The following is a 21,651-nucleotide window of genomic DNA, read 5'->3' on the forward strand; positions in this document are numbered from 1 at the left end:
CCTTAGGCACTTCACCATGGTCCATACATAAATTGAATATCCTTACCAACCAATCAACAACACAGTCACCCCCTATTTTAATAAATTCAACTGCAATACCATCCAAACCTGCCGCCTTGCTAAATTTCATTTTCTGCAAAGCTTTAACTACCTCTTCTCTCTTTACCAAACCATTCTCCCTAACCCTCTCACTTTATACACCACCCTGACCAAATGACCCTATATCTGCCACTCTATCATCAAACACATTCAATAAACCTTCAAAATACTCACTCCATCTCCTCACTTCATCACTACCTGTTATTATCTTCCCACTTGCCCCCTTCAGCAATGTTCCTATTTGTTCTCTTGTCTTAAGCATGTTATTTACCTCCTTCCAAAACATCTTTTTATCCTCCTAAAATCTAATGACACTCTCACCTCAACTTTCATATGCCCTCCTTTTCAACCCTTGCACATTTCACTTGACCTCCTGCCACTTTCTTTTATACATCTCCCAGTCATTAGCACTACTTCCCTGCAAGTATCATCCAAATCTAATCTACCCACCTCTCACCATTCTCATGCCACATGCATCTCTTGTGCAAGCCATCACTGCTTCCCAAAATGCATCCCATTCCTCACCCACTTCCCTCGCATCATTTGCTCTTACCTTTTGCCATTCTACACTAAAATCTCTCCTGATACTTCCTCACACAACTCTCCTTTCCAAGCTCACTTACTCTCACCGCTCTCTTCTCTCCAACTTTCTCTTCTTTTTTGAAAACCTCTACAAATCTTCACCTTTGCCTCCACAAGATAGTAATCAGACATCCCTCCAGATGCCCCTCTCAGCACATTAAACATCCAAAAGTCTTTCTTTTACACACCTATCAATTAACATGTAATCCAACAATGCCCTCTAGCCATCTCTCCTACCCACATACATATCCTTATGCATATCTCTCTTTTTAAACCAAGTATTCCCAATCACCAATCTTTTTTCAGGACAAATCCACAAGCTCTTCACCATTTCCATTTACAACACTGAACACCCCATGAACACAAATTATACCTTTAACTGCCACATAAGTCACATTCACATTTAAATCACCCATCACTAAGACCCTGTCTCGTGCATCAAAAGCTGCTGACACTCTCACTCATCTGCTCCCAAAACACTTGCCTCTCATGATCCTTCTTCTCACGAGGAGGTCCATAGCCACCAAAAACCACCCATCCCTCTCCATCCACTTTCAGTTTTACCCACATCAATCTAGAATTTACTTTCTTACACTATCACATACTCCCACAACTCCTGCTTCAGGAGTGGTGCTAAATACTCATTTTTGCTCTCCAAGATAACATTCTCGCGTTCCACATATTCTTGAACGCTCCCAGAACCTTTGCTCCCTCCCACACCCTGTGACTCACTTCCGCTTCCATGGTTCCATCCACTGCTAAGTCCACTCCCAGAGATCTAAAACACTTCACTTCCTCCAGTTTTTCTCCATTCAAACTTACCTCCTAATTCACTTGTCCCTCAACCCTACTGAACCAAATAACCTTACTCTTATTCACATTTACTCTCAGCTTTCTTCTTTCACATACTTTACCAAACTCAGTCACCAACTTCTGCAGTTTCTCACATGAATCAGCCACCAGCGCTGTATCATCAGCGAACAACTGACTCATTTCCCAAGCTCTCTCATCCACAAAAGACTGCATACTTGCCCCTCTCTCCAAAACTCTTGCATTCACCCCCCTAACAACCCCATCCATAAACAAATTAAACAACCATGGAGACATCACGCACCCCTGCCGTAAGCCAACATTCACTGGGAACCAATCACTTTCCTCTCTTCCTACTCGTCCACGTGCTTTACATCCTCGATAAAAACATTTCACTGCTTCTAGCAACTTACCTCCTACACCATATACTCTTAAAACCTTCCACAAAGCATCTCTATCTACCCTATCATATGCCTTCTCCAGGTCCATAAATGCTACATACAAATCCATTTGTTTTTCTAAGTATTTCTCACATATATTCTTCAAAGCAAACACCTGATCCACACATCCTCTACCACTTCTGAAACCACACTGCTCTTCCCCAATATGATGCTCTGTACATGCCTTTACTCTCTCAATCAATACCCTCCCATATAATTTCCCTGGAATACTCAACAAACTTATGCCTCTGTAATTTGAACACTCACCTTTATCCCCTTAGCTTTTGTACAATGGCACTATGCTTGCATTCTGCCAATCCTCAGGCACTTCACCATGATCCCTACATACACTGAATATCCTTATCGACCTATCAACAACACAGTCACCCCCTTTTCTTATAAATTCCACTGCAACACCATCCAAACCCAGCAGAAACTGGCAAATGTGGCAACTTCAACAAAAACTGTGTACTTCCCCACCCTTCGTGTCTGCAAGGTGAGTCATTGTCCTATGGAAGCTTTAAGCAGCCATACATGACCCCCTCCAAATCCCTATTGAGAATGTAGCCTGGTAATTGTGGCAAGAATTTTCACTGTGAGTATTACTTGTATATTACAGGGACAGAGTTATATACTTGTGTTGCCCCATCTCTAAATCTTGACTACACATACCACATCTTTACTTTTTTCTTCTCAGTATGTATGCACACACACACACACACACACACACACACACAAACACACACACACATACACACACACACACACACATATATATATATGACAGCTAGAGACTGAGTGTGAATGAATGTGGCCTTTGTTGTCTTTTCCTAGTGCTACCTCGCGCGTGGGCGGAGGTGGGTGTCATTTCATGTGTGGCAGGGTGGCGATGGGAATGGATGAAGGCAGCAAGTATGAATATGTACATGTATATATATGTATTTGTCTGTATGTGCATGTATGTATATGATGAAATGTATAGGTATGTATATGTGTGTGTGTGTGGGTTTGTGTATACACGTGTATGTGGGTGGGTTAGGCTATTCTTTCGTCTGTTTCCTTATGCTACCTTGCTAACATGGGATGGTATTGATTGAGAGGGTATAGGCATGTACAGAGCATCAGGTTGGGGAAGAGCAGTGTGGTTTCAGAAGTGGTAGAGGATGTGTGGATCAGGTGTTTGCCTTGAAGAATGTATGTGAGAAATACTTAGAAAAACAGATGGATTTGTATGTAGCATTTATGGATCTGGAGAGGGAATATGATAGAGTTGATAGAGATGCTCTGTGGACGGTAATAAGAGTATGTGGTGTGGGAGGTAAGTTGCTACAAGCAGTGAAAAGTTTTCATGAAGGATGTAAGGCATGTGTACAAGTAGAGAGGAAAGTGATTGATTCTCAGTGTAAGTCGGTTTATGGCAGAGGTGCGTGATATCTCCATGGTTCTTTTATTTGTTTATGAAAGGGGTTGTTAGGGAGGTGAATGCAAGAGTTTTGGAGAGAGGGGCAAGTATGCAGTCTGTTGTGGATGAGAGGGCTTGGGAAATGAGGCAGTTGTTGTTCGCTGATGATACAGCACTGGTGGCTGATTCGGATGAGAAACTGCAGAAGTTGGTGACTGAGTTTGGTAAAGTGAGTAAAAAAAGAAAGCTGAGAGTAAATGTGAATAAGAGCAAAGGTTATTAGGTTCAGTAGGGCTAAGGGACAAGTTAATTGGGAGGTAAGTTTAAATGGAGAAAAACTATAGGAAGTGAAGTGTTTTAGATATCTGGGAGTGGCTTTAACCATGGAAGCGCAAGTGAGTGACAGGGTGGGGGAGGGGGCGAAGGTTCTGGGAGCGCTGAAGAATGTGTGGAAGGCAAGAACTTTATCTTGAAGAGCAAAAATGGTATGTTTGAAGGAACAGTAGGTTCCAACAATGATATATGGTTGTGAGGCATGGGCTATAGATAGGGTTGTGCGGAGGAGGGTGGGGGTGATGGAAATGAGATGTTTGAGGACAATATGTGGTTTGAGGTGTGGGATGCCATTTCATGTGTGGCAGGGTGGCGGCAGGAATGGATGAAGGCAGCAAGTATGAATATGTACATGTGTATATTTGTAAGAAGGCAGCAAATATGAATATGTACATGTGTATATGTCTGTGTATGTATATGTATCTATACATTGAAATGTATTGGTATGTATATGTGCATGTGTGGGTGTTTATGTTTATACATGTATATGTGTTGGGCCATTCTTTCATCTGTTTCCTTGCACTACCTCGCTAACAAGGGAGATAACAACTATAATATATAAATATATATTTCTTTTTTGCACTACCTCCCTAACAAGGGAGATAACAACTATAATAAATTAATATATATTTCTTTTTTCTTTCAAACTATTCGCAATTTCCCGCATTAGCAAGGTAGCGTTAAGAACAGAGGACTGGGCCTCTGAGGGAATATCCTCACCTGGCCCCCTTCTCTATTCCTTCTTTTGGAGAAAAAAAAAAGAGAGGGGAGGATTTCCAGCCCCCCGCTCCCTCCCCTTTTAGTCGCCTTCTATGACACGCAGGGAATACGTGGGAAGTATTCTTTCTCCCCTATCCCCAGGGATAATATATAAATATACATATACACACACATACACACCCTAGCCTACGCCAGAGTGGATGTTGATTACTTGGCAAAGATCTTCATCTAAGAATGTTAAAAGATTAAATCATCAAAGTTCTTAACCCCCTCTTTCATAACACACAATCATCGTAAATATCACAAACATTTTTACATAGAGTAAGTTAAAAAAAAAATTGCAATACCCTATTTCATTTACTCAAATTTCAGAAAATAAAGAAAGACAGTGAATAAGGCATCCAGTTAGAGAGAATTATAAAAGCAAGTAGCAAAGGAAGCTTTCCATGTGAGGAAAAACATTGCAATAAATGACAATCAATATTACTTGCACTTTGCCAGGTTGACCTGAAGAATCTAATCGAACTCTGCCTTGGAGGACCAAGCTTTACCCTCAGCGACAAACTGGTAAACCAAAATAAATTCCCAGTTCTTGGAAGCTTGCAACTTAGAGGGAATTCTCAGACTCCAATAATGATGAACGAAAAGAGTCAGAGGAACATCCAGGCTATGACAGCACAATCACTCCATACCCTGGAGTTGAGCTCTTGCAGGTGAGAATACATAATAAAATTTTTGCTTTCAAACTGCTCTGAGTCTGAGTTTGCACTGTCTTCGACACCCAATAACTATAAAGTCACACTTTTATGAATTCTATTAATTCAATCAAGCCCTACATGAGAGGGTTAAACAATTCATCTGTTCACATTCTTAACTGTGTTAAACTGTATACACAAATATCAATAATTACACATGTAGGCAGTCAGACCAGCCAAGAGCATTCTACCAGTTCTCATCATCTGGAGAGGAGACAAAGACTACTATTGCAATTGCAATAAGCTTAAGGTAAAAGTAAAGGAAGGGAGGACAAATCAGAGGAGCCAGTGAAACAGTATTTGTCAGCAATCATTTCATGGAGAAAATCAAGGTGTAAACAGAGCAATGACATGAAGCAAAGAGTTTCGAACCAACAAACTGATGAAAAATGCCAAGTGCAGTAACAAATAGAAATTTTTAGCAATCATTTACAAAAGTCATTAACAGAAAGAGAACAGCCAATCTACTTCAGCCACTACAATGCCCACTCCCTTTGGGAAATAATGTCATAAGACATCTTTTTTCAGGCTAACAAGTCTAAGGATCTTCAATCAAGTCAACAGCAAACTTCAAAATCTGAAAGCTTCAGATATATCAATAATGATAAGATCTATGGCTGCAAAGTTTGAACTTCCTGCCATAGAAATTTTTGACATCTCAAATTCCCCTTTCCTGGCACAACTTTTCTTAAACTCACCTTCTCTTAACACTCTGCCAGGACTGAAGATCTTAAAAATGTCCAACTGTAACATCAATGTATTCCCTCAAAATTTTCTCCAGTATAAAACACCCAACCTTAATCAACTGGACCTAAGCAACAACCCACTAGATTGTACATGTTATGAAGCCTCATGGATTCCAAACTATGTGCGGCAAGGAAAGATAATTCTCCTCCATGAGGAAAGCACAACCTGTGCCACCCCTCCACATCTAGAGAACATCCCACTACTTACTGCTTCTCTGTGTCCAATTAGCATGACCATTCCTTATGTAACGATAACAAAACCTACTGTTAAAATCACTGCTGCAACAAACAAAGCAATTACTCCTAAATTATCAACCAACAAACCCAATTCTGCTACAAGCCCAACAACAGAAACTAATCTATCTTCTGCTGTACCAGGAAAAAACTTAGACACATCAACAAAAGCAACAGGTTAGTGATATATATATAATTTACTATCATACTGCTGGGTTCCAATGAGATAATATTCTTCCCTGATACTCAAGTGTCTTAAAAAAGTCATAATGATGTACTGAGCAAGCAATTTGGATTTTTCATAATCATAAGAAAATATGAGGATGTTGTTAAAGCTGCTTTGAGTGATTGGGGCCTAAATATGCAATATGGCATAAGGCATGCATGGAATAGAAATGAACTGGAGTGATGTGATATACATGTGGTGACATGCTGTAAGTGAGCTGAACCAGGGCATATGAAGCAGTCAGGGGAAACCACAGAAAGGTCTATGGGGCTTGCCTGTGGAAAGAGGTGCGCTGGTTTCACTGCAGTGTATGCCTCCTAGAGAGTGAATGATCATATAACCATTCTTCATCTTTTATAATTACTATCTATCTACACAAGAAATGGTGAAAAAGTATAAAAAAAAATGCATTTAAACTTCAAATTATATCATTAGACAGACTTCTACATAAATTCTAAAGTATCAATTTCAACTTCCTTTAAACAAGGACAAGGGAAAAAAATCCATCAGAGCACTGATTCCTAGTTTCTTCACTCCAAAGTAGACAACACTTTCAGCTATAAAAATGTATCTGTACCAGCTTTCATTATGAAAGACATGAGAATACATCTGTCTTGTTTAAAAAGAAAGAGAATAGATATAAAGCCTACTACCTGAACCTAACCCCATCTATAGCACTTCTAGTTCATACTTAACCTTCAACTGTATGTAATATAAAAACCTATGCAGTCAGTGGTTAAGTCAGGTTAATGTACTTTTGCAGCTTCCTTAATTTCAGTTTCTAATAAAACCACTTCCTCTTTTAAAAAAGAAAAAAAAAAATCATTTGGAAATATCTAAGCTCTAAGGGGACAAAAATTATTCCTTTACTTTAGGCAGAGTCCTTGGAAAACTTGAGAAAGTACTAGCTCAGTAAAGGGTTAAAACATCATTCTACCTCCCAGAAAGAGTTACATCCATAAAGATAAACACCTCCCATTCTCAAAAAACCATATGAGGCTAGCAAATTCTCATTCACATCACTGTAATACCATATAACTTCCTTCCCAAGCTAATAGTGTCACAATATAGAGGTAAAGTGGTACCAAGCAATTATCCTCCCCATTCATGGATCTACCACAGCTGATTGTGCCTTAGGCCTGCTACTGTCCAGAATCAAGAAGTGGTTTTTCATAAAGAAAAGAGGGAAAAAAGGGAAAGGCAAAATAGATGCACATAGAGGTCTTCATTTGGTTGTAGAGAAATGGGTTTCCATCCTTAAAATCTACAATGATCACCACCAGACAAAGCACAATAAGCATCAGAGAAAATATCCACATAGATGAAGAGGGCTTTAAAATAAGAGCTGAGGAAAGAGCCTTTCCTTTATGACAAGTGACATCATTTCTGGACCATCCTCTTCTGCCCATCTTTGCAACCTACAAGAAAGACCAACCAGATCTAAATATACATATTATCAAACACAGTTATTTCTCAAATACAGGAGATATCATTTCATAATATCAACAATCAAAAGATCCCAGAAGAAAATCAAAATAGAAAACATAATCCAAAAATCATGGACTTTAGCAGGCAGCCATAACTGACAGAGGAGAGATAAACTCCTGATCAGAATGGAAAAGTTCCAAGCTGATAAAGGCTTAAAGGAGCCTGAAAGAGACAACACATTTTCAAAATAATTTTCTGTGAGACCAAAATTGGTCTATTCCTTTGTGTGAGTTGTATTCTTAGTAAGAAACTTTGGCTTTGGATTACTCTTACCCATAAATAATGATCATCAAACTTTAGTTTATTCTTGTGCATAAATTCTACATGAATTTCAATAACTTCTCTTCCTGATGCCAAAGCTACAATGAGCGAAGATTCCACATGAAAATATTACGGAGCGACAATGCATAACCAGAGCCTCTGACAGCTCTAATTCTGACAATGATGAAAAAGCTCCAGCTCTCCTTAGAAAAAGTATTTCAATAATCCATTACACACAGGTCTAGAAAATCAGTTAAGTACCATAGCCAAAGGCTCATGTAAAGCACTCTTCTATAACTTAAAAGTCTATGGGGCTTTGTTTTAATATGAAAGAGACAAGAGATAAATTCATTAAACACAACGATTCATTTACAGTCCCAAAGATTCTTCAAAATTTCTTAAAAAGGCCTGATAAGTAGTCTCTAACTCTGAAAAACACCATGCGATGAATGTTGAGCATTCTCCATACTTTCTCCTAAACATATTTGAAAAATTCAAACATGAAAATTCAAAACCTATAACTCTGATGCTGGATCTTTCTATGGAAATAATGACCAAGAGATCTCACAATATTACTGACATATTGCAGTTGCACCTTACACCAGATCTATCCTACCCATCTATGACATTAAATCAAAGTCAAAGAACCCTGAAAACTGGTTAGTTTGAGAATCACTACCTTGAGGATCTTTACTGGAAGGAAACTACAATGAGGCCAAATCTTTCAGTCTTAGGTTATGGTACCATTTATGAAATAAATATTGGAAAAAATACATGTTTTAAAGAATGCTACAGATCTCATTTAATGATTTCTTCCAGAGAAAGATGTCTAAGGAAGGCTCAAGTGAGGGCTAGATTCCTTAATTCATGGGTTCAAGCAGATAGACCTGGTTATGCAAAGAAGACTAGCTGATAAGACATTCATATCTGAAAGCAGTTTCATACATTCTGGCAGGCCAAGATGTTTTCCTGGATAAGTCTTTGGTAATCTCAATATTTTTGGAAATTTAACTAGAGATAAAATATGATGCTTCCAGGGGGAGATTTTCCATAAGTTATCAATGACAGTTATTCTTACACAGTACTTATGCACCCTCTTGATCAAGAACTTTGAGTCTGGGTTAAATTGACCAATAACAGGTTCTCATTTAGAGATGAGGATTTTCTGTCTGGACATACAATGAATCTCATTAACTTTGCCAAAGATCACAGGTATAAGGAAAAAACATTTCATCAGGAGACATTGTGGTTCACGAGGAAAGATATTTCAACATTGAAACAGGTCTTCCAGTTTCTTAGAGGCAGACTTACTTATTTATTTATATATTTTATTATACTTTGTCGCTGTCTCCCGCGTTTGCGAGGTAGCGCAAGGAAACAGACGAAAGAAATGGCCCAACCCCCCCCCATACACATGTATATACATACGTCCACACACGCAAATATACATACCTACACAGCTTTCCATGGTTTACCCCAGACGCTTCACATGCCTTGATTCAATCCACTGACAGCACGTCAACCCCGGTATACCACATCGCTCCAATTCACTCTATTCCTTGCCCTCCTTTCACCCTCCTGCATGTTCAGGCCCCGATCACACAGAATCTTTTTCACTCCATCTTTCCACCTCCAATTCGGTCTCCCTCTTCTCCTCGTTCCCTCCACCTCCGACACATATATCCTCTTGGTCAATCTTTCCTCACTCATTCTCTCCATGTGCCCAAACCACTTCAAAACACCCTCTTCTGCTCTCTCAACCACGCTCTTTTTATTTCCACACATCTCTCTTACCCTTACGTTACTCACTCGATCAAACCACCTCACACCACACATTGTCCTCAAACATCTCATTTCCAGCACATCCATCCTCCTGCGCACATCTCTATCCATAGCCCACGCCTCGCAACCATACAACATTGTTGGAACCACTATTCCTTCAAACATACCCATTTTTGCTTTCCGAGATAATGTTCTCGACTTCCACACATTTTCAAGGCCCCAGAATTTTCGCCCCCTCCCCACCCTATGATCCACTTCCGCTTCCATGGTTCCATCCGCTGCAGATCCACTCCCAGATATCTAAAACACTTCACTTCCTCCAGTTTTTCTCCATTCAAACTCACCTCCCATCATTACCTACTAATAAATGCCTTACTTATTACAATTTGTTTAATTTTCCCTTGCACTTATTGAAATATTATAATACACAACATTCATTCAACCAGTATTTTAGCTTCATAAAAATCAATAATAAATATTACCCCGGCCAAGGTACAGCCATTGTACTCACTTAGCAGGAGGACTGTGAAAAGAGCAAAAGCCACATTTTCACCATACAGTTCCAAGCTTTTGTAATGTCCAACACAGCTCCAATCTACACCAGCTCACAAACTTTCATTTACCCCAGTTAATGCCTGTTTCAGCACTACGGTCTACCCGTATACATATTTGTCCAATTCGCTCTAAATTCCCGCTATCACCCTCTTTACGTTCAGTCGCCCTTTGCCAAAACTTTTTCACTCCATCCTTCACCTCGATTTGGTACTCCGCTTCTCCTTGTTCCCTCACCTCCGCATAATCTCTTGCAACTTTCCAATCATTCTCTCATAGGACAAAGTTCAATACACTCTCTAGCTTCTCTACCACTCTTAATTTCCATATCCATAACTATAACATAATAAAAACCTAAACCACATTTACACAAACTTATTTCAAGCAATCCACTTTCTGTAACCCTATATACCAATGCTAAAACCAATAATATTGTGACACATTCCTTCAAACATACCCATTATGCTCTCCAACAAGTCTACTCCTTCAAAATTCTTCATGCTAACAGTTGAACCTGATGATTCTATTCCCGCAAAGTCTGATGAACGTTTAGAAGCTGGTTCCATGTTAAATCTTCTCCCAGAATCTAACACTCCATTATCCAATTTTCTCATCAATTTACATTCCAGAATCTTGATCTCAACCCTGCTGACCAACAATTGCTCTTATTCAATTTATTCAAAACTTTCTTGAACACTTTTCCAAACTAACACGCTCTGGACGTTTCCATGAATCAACCATAATATTATATATAATCCTAAAGAATAGGATATATGAAACTTCATATATTTCCTAGCAGTTCCGAGAGTATCATACGAAAGGAATCAAAACTCCAACAGAAAATGGTGAGAGAGGGGGTTAGTAATCCTCCTGTATTTATACTCCTAGAAGGGTAGTAAGAAGGAAGTAGGAAAATGCATAACCCCCGAAGGTCAGATTGTAGTCCAAATGCTGGATAAACCAAAGTGAGGAAAAAAAGAGGTAGGTGAGTTGAGATAGGAACCTGCAGTTGGCTGATATGAAATGAAGCTCAAGGGTAAAGGGGAAGAGTGGTTTGGGAATGTCTTGGGAGTAAAGTCAGGTGTTGGTGAGAGAACAAGAGCAGAGGAAGGAGTAGCACTACTCCTGAAGCAGGACTTGTGGGAGTATGTGATAGAGTGTAAGAAAGTAAACTCTAGATTGATATGGGTGAAACTGAAAGTTGATGGAGAGAGATGGGTGGTTATTGGTGCATATGCACCTGGGCATGAGAAGAAAGATCATGAGAGGCAAGTGTTTTGGGAGCAGCTGAGTGAGTGTGTTAGCAGCTTTGATGCATGAACCTAGGTTATTGTGATGAGTGATTTGAATGCAAAGGTGAGTAATGTGGCAGTTGAGGGAATAATTGGTGTACATGAAGTATTCAGTGTTGTAAATGGAAATGGTGAAGAGCTTGTAGATTTGTGTGCTGAAAAAGGACTGGTGACTGGGAATACCTGGTTTAAAAAAATATACATAAGTATACGTATGTCAAAGGAGAGATGGCCAGAAAGTGTTAATGGATTACATTTTAATTGATAGGCGTGTGAAAGGGAGACTTTTGGATGTTAATGTGCTGAGAAGTGCAGCTGGAGGGATGTCTAATCATTATCTTGTGGAGGCGAAGGTGAGGAGTTGTAGAGGTTTTCAGAAAAGAAGAGAAAATGTTGGGGTGAAGAGAGAGGTGAAAGTAAGTGAGCTTGGAAAGGAGACTTGCATGAGGAAGTACCAGGAGAGACTGAGTGAAGAATGGCAAAAGGTGAGAGCAAATGACATAAGGGGAGTGGGGAAGGAATGGGATGTATTTAGGGAAGCAGTGATGACTTGTGCAAAAGATGCTTGTGGCATGAGAAAGGTGGGAGGTGGTCAGATTAGAAAGGGTAGTGAGTGGTGGGATAAAAAGTAAGGTTGTTACTGAGAGAGAAGAGAGAGGTGTTTGGACGATTTTTGTAGGGAAGTAGTGCAAATGACCGGGAGGTGTATAAAAGAAAGAGGCAGGAGGTAAAAAAGAGGGCAAATGAGAGTTGGGGTAAAAGAGTATCATTATATTTTAAGGACAATAAAACGATGTTTTGGAAGGAGGTAAATAAAGTGCGTAAGACAAGAGAACAAATGGGAACATCGGTGAAGGGGGCTAATGGGAAGGTAATAGCAAGTAGTGGTAAAGTGAGGAGATAGAGTGAGTATCCTGAAGGTTTATTGAATGTGTCTGATGACATAGTGGTAGATATAGGGTGTTTTGGTCAAGGTGGTGTGCGAAGTGAGAGGGTAAGGGAGAATGGTTTGGTAAACAGAGAAGAGACAGTGAAAGCTTTGCAGAGGATGAAAGCCGGCAAGGCGGCGGTTTGGATGGTACTGCAATGGAACATATAAAAATGGTAAAAAGAGAAGAGGTAATGAAAGCTTTGTGGAAGATTAAAGCCAGAAAGGCAGCAGGTTTGGATGGTACTGCAGTGGAACTTATAAAAAAAGGGGGTGGCTCTGTTGTTGATTGGTTGGTAAGGATATTCAATGTATGTAGGGATCATGCTGAAGTGCCTGAGGACTGGCAGAATGCATGCATAGAGCCAATGTACAAAGGACAAGGGGATAAAGGTGAGTGTTCAAATTACAGAGGTATAAGTTTGTTGAGTATTCCTGGGAAATTATATGGGAGAGTACTGAGTGAGAGGGTAAAGGCATGTACAGAGCATCAGATTGGGGAAAGAGCAGTAAGTCACAAACAATATCAGCACCAATTAACATTCTGTATACTAAAGAGGAAGCCTTATTGATTTTCCTTAGGAGAAAAATCCATCAAATTATGCAAGGATTGCCTCTATTTAGATAGATGACTCAATTACCCTTGATTATCACTGGAATACTAGCCAGGATATAAGACATTAGGCCTCAGGGTTCATCTTCATGCCTCCTGCTGATGACACAGGGTCATATGATGAGAAGTTGAAGGCGCAAGTTGTGGACAAAAGTCCACATCAAGGTCAGGCCTCTATTGAAATATACAGAGAATTATGAAATCGAAAAAGAAAACACAAGAAAAATTATTTATGAATTTTGGAGAAATTTTGAAAAACTTGTCTTTTGAAATGTGCCTGGTCATAGTTATTGGGAAAGATATAAGAAGGTAAAGAGTTCCAAAACTTTGACGTGTGGAAAGAAGGAGATATCAAAAATATCAAAACAGCCCACCTTTGAGCTGCTGATGGCCACACAATAATCATGTGATGCAGCAGCTTGCCAAGTATTGCATGGTCTAGCTAGTGGTGTGGTCACACAGGCAGCCAGGTCTCAGGAGCAAAAACCAAAATAATACTTATAGAAGAGGGAAATTGAACCAACATTGCAGCATAGAGCAAGGGGTCAAGTTTGGAAGTTAGCCTTGGACAGTTTATGACTCAAACCACTTTTGACTGAACTCCGTCAAGTAAAGACGGATGCAGAGCTAGAACCAACCCAAATGTGAGAGCAGTACTCTATACAAGAACAAATGTATCCCTTGTATGAACGGGGCAACCATTTAGAAATGATATTTCAACATCTAAACAGGGCTCCCAGTTTCTTAAAGGCTGACTTAGCTATTCCTGTAATGTGAAATTTCCAAGAAAGAGTGGATGCTACAGCAATACCAAGTATATTCATAGAATTAAGAGGTGGAATTACAGAATCGTCAAAGGAGACACAAGAGTTGTGAGGAGTTTTCGATAGAGAGATGGGGAGAACTGGGTCTTGGAGGCATTAAACTTAACAAGATTTTGTGTACCACACTGAGATACACTGTCCAAGTCTGAGTTTACTGAGGAAGCTGTGTCCAGACGAGATGCAGATCGAGTGAGAAAAGGGAGCAGAGCTGAAGGTTGTGGAAGAATACAGTGTTGAGTCGTCAGCGTATGAGTGCACTGGATTATTTGTGGAGAGTAAATTGTTGAAAAAAAGGATAAAAAAAAGGAGAGGACAGAACCTTGAGGGACACTGCTGTTGATGGAGAAAAGGGGGAGGCTGATCCACGAATAACCACAAAGATAGATCGGCCAGAGAGGAAGTTAGATATGAAGGAGCAAAGGAAAGGAGGGAAGCCAAAACAGGGGAGATTAGAGATGAGACCACAATGCCACATCCTGTCAAAAGCCTGAGATATGTCACAGGCAACTACACGACCCCAAAATCTTTCAGGGATGATGACCAGACATTAATAAGATAGGAAAGAAAATCACCAGTGGATCTCACCTTCAGGAAGCAATACTAGTGATCAAAGAGAGACTATGATTTTTGAGGTGTTTAAGGATATGGGAGTTGAGGAGGGATTCAAAGACTTTGGAAATGGTAGATGTCAAAGCATTAGGACAATAGTTAGAGGGGTAAGAATGGTCACCCTTCTTAGGGATGGGATGCACCAATGCATGCTTCCAAGGAGAAGAGAAGGAAAAGTTTTGGTTTTCAACAGAAACGGAACAGACGAGCAAGGACAAGTGCAAGTTCAGAGGCACACTCTTTCAGTACATAGGGATGGATGCCATTACGACCATAAGCCATGCTTGTGTCCAGAGAAAGCACTTCTCAGACAGTCCAAAGAGATTATACAGGAAGGGGCATAGGATTAGGAGGAGACGCATCTGGGAGTGATGGAATGTTAGAGTCATCCAAGGTGGAGTTAGACAAGAAATGGAAACCAAAGAGAGTTATTTTGTCAACAGGAGAGAAAGCTATAATACCATCACAGCAAAAAAGTGAAGGGAAGGTAGAGCTACAGAAGTTGTCAAGAGATGCCCTTAGATAAAAACCAGAAAGACCAACCAGTGGATGACAAGGAGAGATTATCGCACTTCCTTTGAATAAAGGTGCCATAATTAGTATTAGGAAGGGGCAATAAGAGTGGTATAGTAAGTAAAGAAACATCTAGTGTGTGATCAGATGAGCCAACTGGGGTGAGCCTGTGTAGTTGCAGTGCATAGGATTAGTACGGAAAACAAAACCCAGTGCACTGGCAGGTTGGGTGTTGAAAGCATCCACAAGTTGAGAGGATGTGAAAACTTAATTGCAGGAATTTAGGCAACTGATAACTATTGCACTGACTGTAGAGTTAGGAGAAAAGTGCAACAGAAGAAAAAGAGAACTGAAGAAGTCAACAAACAAATTTAGAACCAGATGAAATAAATAATTTGGAGATTCACGGTTCACAAGGTATCCATACGGAATGTTGGTGTTAGAATATATAAAAATCCTCCTCTGAAATGGGAACAAAAATGTAAGTTACAGAGACATCAGAATACTGAAAAATCAAAAGACATTTGGGTCTCCATGAACATCACAGTGCTTTATATACATCTCATCCCCACCATCCAGTGCTTCAATATATGATGATATATGGTGTTTATGAAAAAATATAATGTACACATGGAAAAAATTATAAACTTTCAGTACCAACTTCTCAAATCCCCTACAACTTTGAGCAGAAAGTGTCCAAGTGAGTCTATGCTAGTAGAAAGTAAAAAAGAGCGAGAAGAGGATCAGGTTGAAGGGAAAGTCAGGGCAGATAATTTGAAAGGGTTTTGATGCTGACTATGGTGGTGCTGATACTGTCAAAGATCTTGGCTTGCCCACTATATCAGAAAAGAGTTCCTGAGCAGGCAGATAAAGCAAAGCAGTGTGCCTCCAATATAGTACCTTTATTAGTAACAAAGATCACTAACACCAGAGGTAAAGTCATGGAGAACATACAGCAAATGTTGAGGGAGACTGAAGATCAGAATCAACATACTATGCCTGTACTTAAGAGTATAACTTTTTGCTTAAAAACATTGCTCCGAGCTGCATGATGCATTCAAATACTTAGGATAATAATGTACCTACATTCTACTGCATTTTATTTGGCATCTTATTCATATCTTCAAATAAATATTAGGTTGACAAATCTCATCCAGCAAAATAACCCCCTTATACCACTGAATCCTACATGAAAATAGGATTCACTGTCTGGTGATTCAGCTAAGTTGTGTTTTCTAAGAATGCATACCCAATGTCAAGCAAAGACTATGTTTATCACTGCCTGACCTCAACTTTAGTATTGAACTACAGACTCATTCCTCCATTATTCATGATACCTGCCCTATTCTTTACACAAAAACTTAAACCAGTTCAGTGTTTTCCGAATTAAAGCAACCTAAAATTCTAAACTATTTCCCTGTTCATGAACTTTTTCACTAATAATCTACAACAATGTAATGGGAAATTATCAAATCTTGCAGGAGAGTCAACAGGTCAGCAGTCATCAAGCCCACATAACTCTCTCAATGATACAACCCCAAATATCAACAAAAGGCAAAATGAACCAAAGAGTCATGTGTGGGTGATCATCATTGCTGTAATTGGAACCAGTATATTAATTGTGCTTGTCACTATGTTTCTGTGTCTGCTCCTTCACTGCTACCGGAGTGGATTGCTCAACATCCAACACAATAGCAATGAAGAAGAAAATCAAGAGCCAATGGTAAACATGAGGAAGTCACAGGGTCAGTTAATTATCAAAAGTGAATGAAAACAGACAAATATAAAACAAAGCAACTAAAGCAAAACTTATTTGAATCAAAAACTTCCATGACTAGCCCTTAGTAAAATGTAGATTGCATCTAGAATCTTTAAAGACTGATGTTGTGGAAAGTTATAAATGCAAAATTAATGTAATGGAATACTAATTCCCTACAAGTACATTACTTTTTTTTAGAAATGCCTCTTTTCTTTAACAGCATTGTAGTCTCTTCAACATAAATGCAATAAAACTTCTGTTATCAAAAAAAAAATTGAAAAATTTACATTTTTCGTACTGTAGTAAATTAAAAAATCAAATTAACAATGTTATATGGTTGCGAGGCATGGGCTATAGGAAGGGTTGTGTGGAGGAGGGTGGATGTGTTGGAAATGAGATGTTTGAGGACAATATGTGGTGTGAGGTGGTTTGATCGAGTAAGTAATGAAAGGGTAAGAGAGATATGTGGTAATAAAAAGAGAGTGGTTGAGAGAGCAGAAGAGGGTATATTGAAATGGTTTGGTCTCATAGAGAGAATGAGTGAGGAAAGATTGACAAAGAGGGTACATGTGTCAGAGGTGGAGGGAACAAAGAGAAGTGGGAGACCAAATTGGAGGTGAAAGGCTGGAGTGAAAAAGATTTTGAGCTATCAGGGCCTGAACATGCAGGAGGGTGAAATGCATGCAAGGAATAGAGTGAACTGGAACGATGTGGTATACTGGGGTCGACATGCTGTCAAAGGATTGAACCAGAGCATGTGACATGTCCGGGGTAAACCATGGAAAGTTTTCTGTGGCCTAGATGTGGAAAGGGAGCTGTGGTTTTGGTGCATTACACATGGCAGCTAGAGAGTGAGTGTGAACGAATGTAGCAAATGTTGTCTTTTCCTAGCACTACCTCACGCGTGTGCGGGGAGAAGAGTCTGCCATTTCATGTGTGGTGGGGAGGCGACGGAAATGGCTGAGGGCAGCAAGTATGAATATGTACATGTGTACATATGTATTTGTCTGTGTATGTATGTATACATTGAAATGTATAGGTATGTAGATGTGCGTGTGTGGATAAGTATGTATATACATGTGTATGTGGGCTGGTTGGGCCATTCTTTAATCTGTTTCCTTGCGCTACCTCACTAACACAGGAGACAGCGACAAAGTAAAATAAGATATGAATAAATAGAAATAATATACTTCCCATTAAACACACACAGCAATTGGTGTACTAACCAGCTGGTGTTTTGTAGCACTAAAGATTGTTTAACATCTTCCATGTGCTTTCTGGCATTATGTTGTGCTGGTCTTGCACTTTTATGTATTTTGTGCACTCTGCATTACTACTGTGGGTAATGATCCCTTTCAAGCATTGTCAGCAGTTGCCTGATAGCTCCTGGAAGCCAAGTATGTCTTGCGTGAAACACAAAAAGAACATTATAAGCCTTAACAAGAAGATGGAGAGGTGAAAGAACAACTTTAACATCAGCTTGATGACTATTCATGACATCACCAAGCAGCAGCAGAAGACTGACAAATTTTGTTGTGCTTATTTGCTCACATGAATCAAAATATTCTTGGTGTAAAATTTTTACAAAAAAGTGAAATAAGATAACTTGTCACTGCACTATGCGGGATCACTATATGCGATTTCATTTTCATATGAGGAACCTACTTCTATCAGCCCCTATTTTCCTGTGGTCAAAATTCACTCTACATGGGTGTTTGTGGTAGAAAGTGTGCCAAAACTTCAGTTAGGGTTGATGGGTGGAGTAAGCATGAATTCTGGCTGAGCTTACCACGTTCCTGCTAATATGGTCACTTTTGCAGTTACCACCATTGTGTGTGGATCTGCACTACTTGTATGATTTGGGTATACCTGCTAATGTGATTTTCCTGCAACCTGTAAAAGCAACATATTCTTTTGCCCCACAATCACCAGTTAAATGGAAGAGAACCTCTCTGACCTTAGAAAAAAGCTAGAAATCTTATGATGCAGTGATGCTGGTGAGGGAGTGTCAGGATGGTAGAAAGCAAGTCAAAACTTCAGTTGTATAAAGAGTAGGCATGGATCCTAGGTGGGGCACACCATGTTCCCACCAGCAGGCCAGTCTTGCACTTACTACTATTGTGTGCAGATACATGCTACTTGTATAATTTGGGTATAACTGCTAATGTGATTTTCCTGCAACCAGCTGTTTTATGTACGTTAGTATGGCATCCAATCAACCAGCAACATCTCCTACCCAAAAACCAGCAGTTAAATGGAAGAGAGCCTCTTGAACCTTAGAAATGAAGCTTGAAACATTACGATGCACTAATACTGGTGAAGAAACATCAACGCTTAAGCATGCTTACAATCTCGGTGAATCTACAATCCACAATATAAAGAAGAAAGCAGAGAGAATTCAATGTGCTCTAATACAATCTCCTCCACTGTCGGCCAAGGAAACCACAAGGATTAGAAATTCACTTACTAAGAAGATGGAGAAAGTGCTCTTGTTATACATAAAGCATAAGATGAAGAAGAATAGCAGCCTTGGTAACCTTCAGCACAGGTCTAAAGTCTGAAGCTTTAGGATTTATGAGCCTGAGCCACTTCAAGCAAGCAAAGGATGACTTGATAAGTTTACTCGATGCCAAAAGCTACCTAACATGAAGGTAATAGGAGAATCCGCAAGTGCTGACAACAAAGCTGCTGCATACATCCATTTTCCTCTGTATGTCTACAAGTTCGCTATATGAGACTGTCTTTGTGCAAGGCTTTTGCAGAACTTCACTATATGAGATTTGTCTTTGTGTAAGGTTTCTAAAGAACATATGGAATGGATGTAAAACAATATCTGAATTACTAAATAAAAGCTCTCCCCTACTTATGACCTAAGCGAATTACAACCATCTGTACATACGACTGAAAAAAATATAAAGAAAAATAAAAATCATGAGCTATGAACAAAAGAATCTTATTTCTTTATTCATTATACTTAATCACCATTTCCCTCATCAGCGAGGTAGCGCAAGGAAACAGGCGAAGAATGGTCCAACCACTCATATACACATATATTTGCGACAAAGCAAAATAAAAAAAAATATAAATACATATATTATCCCTGGGGATAGGGGATTAAGAATACTACCCATGTATTCCCTGCGTGTCGTAGAAGGCGACTAAAAGGGGAGGGAGCGGGAGGCTGGAAATCCTCCCCTTTCATTTTTTTCTTTTTAATTTTCCAAAAGAAGGAACAGAAGGGGGCCAGATGAGGATATTCCACAAAGGCCCAGTCCTCTGTTCTTAACGCTATCCCGCTAACACGGGAAATGGCGAATAGTTTAAAAGAAAAGAAAGAAAAATTTATTTTATATTTATTTTGCTTTGTCGCCGTCTCCTGCGTCTGCGAGGTAGCGCAAGGAAACAGACAAAAGAAATGGCCCAACCCACCCCCATACACATGTATATACATACACGTCCACACACACAAATATACATACCCATACATCTCAATGTATACATATATATACTATATATACACACACACAGACACATACATATATACACATGTACACAATTCACACTGTCTGCCTTTATTCATTCCCATCGCCACCTCGCCACACATGAAATAACATCCCCCTCCCCCCTCATGTGCACGAGGTAGTGCTCGGAAAAGACAACAAAGGCTCCATTCGTTCACACTCAGTCTCTAGCTGTCATGCAATAATGCCCGAAACCACAGCTCCCTTTCCACATCCAGGCCCCACAGAACTTTCCATGGTTTACCCCAGACGCTTCACATGCCCTGATTCAATCCATTGACAGCACGTCAACCCCGGTATACCACATTGATCCAATTCACTCTATTCCTTGCCCACCTTTCACCCTCCTGCATGTTCAGGCCCCGATCACTCAAAATCTTTTTCACTCCATCTTTCCACCTCCAATTTGGTCTCCCACTTCTCCTCGTTCCCTCTAGCTCTGACACATATATCCTCTTGATCAATCTTTCCTCACTCATTCTCTCCATGTGCCCAAACCATTTCAAAACACCCTCCTCTGCTCTCTCAACTACGCTCTTTTTATTTCCACACATCTCTCTTACCCTTACATTACTTACTCGATCAAACCACCTCACACCACACACTGTCCTCAAACATTTCATTTCCAGCACATCCACCCTCCTGCGCACAACTCTATCCATAGCCCATGCCTCGCAACCATACAACATTGTTGGAACCACTTATTCCTTCAAACATAGCCATTTTTGCTTTCGAGATAATGTTCTCGACTTCCAAACATTCTTCAAGGCTCCCAGGATTTTCACCCCCTCCCCCACCCACACCCATGGTGTATATACATTTGTCTGTCCATCAACACACAATGATAAAATGAAGGAACATCCTGGATTGTATATAAAGCAGTGAAACACTCTGTCTTCTTAGAGATGAGAAAGTACTGATAATGGGGATTTCTGTTATAAAGAAAATTTGGATTCTCATGGTGCTGGAGTCATGGAGACACAACATTTTAGTATGTGTACAGGAAACTTTCCTGCAACTGCATGTCCTGGAGGATACTATGATGAGAGGGACTGTTACACCATCATTACTAGACCATATCTTCCCTCATGTTAGTATATTGGATATTGAGAACATTATGTATGATACACCAGTTGCAAGAACTGAACATGTAAGATTTAAT

The 21,651-nt window shown here is 39.8% G+C and overlaps 2 protein-coding genes across 15 annotated transcripts in view; one reads left to right on the forward strand and one right to left on the reverse strand.

Moving 5' to 3' along the window:
• LOC139766823 (uncharacterized) overlaps positions 1-19,829 on the forward strand; it is a 48,665-nt gene extending 28,836 nt beyond the window's left edge. For both annotated transcript variants that reach the window (XM_071695750.1, XM_071695749.1), the window contains 3 exons: positions 4,888-5,099; positions 5,670-6,298; positions 16,691-19,829. In XM_071695750.1, the coding sequence (XP_071551851.1) occupies positions 4,888-5,099; positions 5,670-6,298; positions 16,691-16,980 (1,131 nt within the window). In that variant the 3' untranslated portion in view covers positions 16,981-19,829. The remainder of the gene's footprint in view (positions 1-4,887; positions 5,100-5,669; positions 6,299-16,690) is intronic.
• Positions 1-21,651, reverse strand: part of Nup54 (nuclear pore complex protein Nup54) — a 222,087-nt gene that overhangs the window by 193,779 nt on the left and 6,657 nt on the right. The window lies entirely within an intron of this gene.

The sequence above is a fragment of the Panulirus ornatus genome, chromosome 58, assembly GCF_036320965.1.
Source record: "Panulirus ornatus isolate Po-2019 chromosome 58, ASM3632096v1, whole genome shotgun sequence".
Taxonomy (NCBI): domain Eukaryota; kingdom Metazoa; phylum Arthropoda; class Malacostraca; order Decapoda; family Palinuridae; genus Panulirus; species Panulirus ornatus.